Below are 2,451 nucleotides of genomic sequence, written 5' to 3' on the forward strand. Positions count from 1 at the left end.
TTCCATACGCAACTTAAAATTCCAACTGCCTTGCGGGGGGGGGGGGGTTTGAGGTGTGGAATGGAGTGAAGTCCAATCAGCTTCCATATGCAAAAGACATTGAAACGCTGGGCGGGACTGCGCAAAGCAGCCAGTCAACCCAGCCAGTGTCTTCTGAGTGGCAGTTCTTCCGGCCAAACACTAAAGGCGGGCATTTTAGAACGTTGGTCCCCACTACTGCTTTATTATAAGGGAGAGATGTTATCATGAAAATATATACACCGTCACCTTTAACCCAGTGAGAACTTAGTATATGAATCAAGCGAAGAAGAAGAGTTGGTTTATACCCTGCTTTTCACTACACTAAGGAGTCTTAAAGTGGCTTACAATCTCCTTCCCTACCTCCCCCCACAACATACACCTTGTGAGGCAGGTGGGGCTGAGAGAGTTCAGAGAGAACTGTGACTGGCCCAAGGTCACTCAGCAGGCTTCATGTAGAGGAGTGGGGAATCAAACCTGGTTTTCCAGATTAAAGTCCAACACTCTTAACCACTACAGCACGCTGGCTCTCAGTATGCATTAAAGGTTTCATATGTGTCTAATGCATGTGAATACTTTATAGTGCTATTATGGGCATGCTACTTTCTATTCATTCAGGTAGTCATATCAGTGGATCAACACAGACTTTGCTGATCAAATCTTATGCTTCAGGAACAGATGCACAAGATCCCTTACCGTTTCACCCTTTTGATGTCCTTGTTAAACAATTCTTTCGTTCTTTCTTCAACCTTGTTTAGAAGCTACCAAACAAAACACACATACACAAATAATAAGCACCTAATGGGAGTAACATTAGACAATCTAAAAGCTCCAATATATTGACTAAAGTAAGTATTAGTTTGAAATTAGAAGAGAACAACACAATATATGTCCTTCACTATTAAGTCACAGAAGACATCTTAACTTTTAAAATTTAAATTTTTATATTGGAGCTCAGAAATTTCAAGTATTATTTATATTTATCAAGTTATATATATCCTGCATTTCCACAACTTAGGGTAGGCATCCCTAATAAAATATTTTCCCAGATTTCAAATAATAATATTTAGTCCTCTTTCAAGGAGCTCAGCCGGTATATGTGATCTCCCCCTCCTTTTTTATATTTCCATAACTACCTTCACAACAACCAAAGTTCTCCCACTGAGCAGTATTGCGATTTGTTTACTTACTTCATTTGTAGCCGACCTTTCTCACTGAAATTCGAGGGGGGATTACAGAATACTTTAAAAATTTCATTCAGATATCGCAAGGCATCAAATATGCAAAACACAGGACTAGCAGTACATAATTAGAAAACAGTACAAATATTGAACTGTCAAAAACATGATAAACAATAAGCAAAGTACAGAGTAAATTACACAGCCAGAAGACAGCCCAGTAGAATGACAAAAGTGCAAAAGCTTTCCAGACTTCCTCAGGAAGGCCACTCCACAAGCTGGAACTACTACATTGTGACCGTACTGGTTCTTATGACAAAATTGTAGTAGCCATTCATGTATCTGTAGCTTCCTCTTACTTTTACCATTTATTTTGTTTGAAACTTTCACTTTTGTTCAGTATTCTGAGGGTTTAAAAGAGCTCATCGCATTTTTTTCCCAGTTAGACTGCTATCCAGATTATCTGCAACTAATGTCTATGTTGTTACAACAGATTGCACAGTGTATGTGCAACCTGATTAAAGAATTCGGAAAGAGAAGTGCAAGAAAAAAATTCTTTTTTGCATAATATCTTCCTAAATATTCACGATTAAATCTAATACTATTCTTCCTTTCTAAACCAGAAAGATTATCAATCACATTTTTATCTAATTTATCTCTAGGAGTTCATGTGACTATTTGGGTTTATTTCATGCACCACTACTCCCATTTTTTTGTTTGGAACTTTTCATAAGAACATAAGAGACGCCAATGTTGGACCAGGCCAAAGGCCCATCCAGTCCAACACTCTGTGTCACACAGTGGCCAGAAATACCAGTGCCATCAGGAGGTCCACCAGTGGGGCCAGGACATTAGAAGCCCTCCCACTGTTGACCCCCCCCCAAGCACCAAGATGACAGAGCATCACTTGCCCCAGAGCCCCTATCTATACATTGTGGCTAATAGCCACTGATGGACCTCTGCTCCATATCTATATATCTAATTCTCAAGTCGCCCCCTGGTGTGTGGATGCTTAAATCCGCACATCGGGGGGACCTGGGGGGGAGGGAGAGGTTTGTGCGCACGTGGGGCGGTCCCCACGTGTGCACAAAAATCCTAAATCTGCAAAAAAAACATCGGGGGGATGTTTAAATCCCCCCGAAACTCGCAGAGCGTCCCCTGCGCATGAGTAGGGAACGCTCTGCGAACGCCGCTGCTGCCGCCGCCACTTGGAAGGTGAGCGGCGAGCAGGGAGGGGGGGCCAGAGCGGTGAGGG

The 2,451-nt window shown here is 42.0% G+C and overlaps 1 protein-coding gene across 1 annotated transcript in view; it reads right to left on the bottom strand.

The window, feature by feature from the left end:
• The window catches only part of SMS (spermine synthase), a 61,370-nt gene that overhangs the window by 37,261 nt on the left and 21,658 nt on the right, over positions 1-2,451 (bottom strand). The window contains exon 4 of the mRNA XM_015422956.1: positions 715-779. Within this exon, the coding sequence (XP_015278442.1) occupies positions 715-779 (65 nt within the window). The remainder of the gene's footprint in view (positions 1-714; positions 780-2,451) is intronic.

This window comes from Gekko japonicus, unplaced genomic scaffold (assembly GCF_001447785.1).
Source record: "Gekko japonicus isolate JY-2015 unplaced genomic scaffold, Gekko_japonicus_V1.1 scaffold117, whole genome shotgun sequence".
Taxonomy (NCBI): domain Eukaryota; kingdom Metazoa; phylum Chordata; class Lepidosauria; order Squamata; family Gekkonidae; genus Gekko; species Gekko japonicus.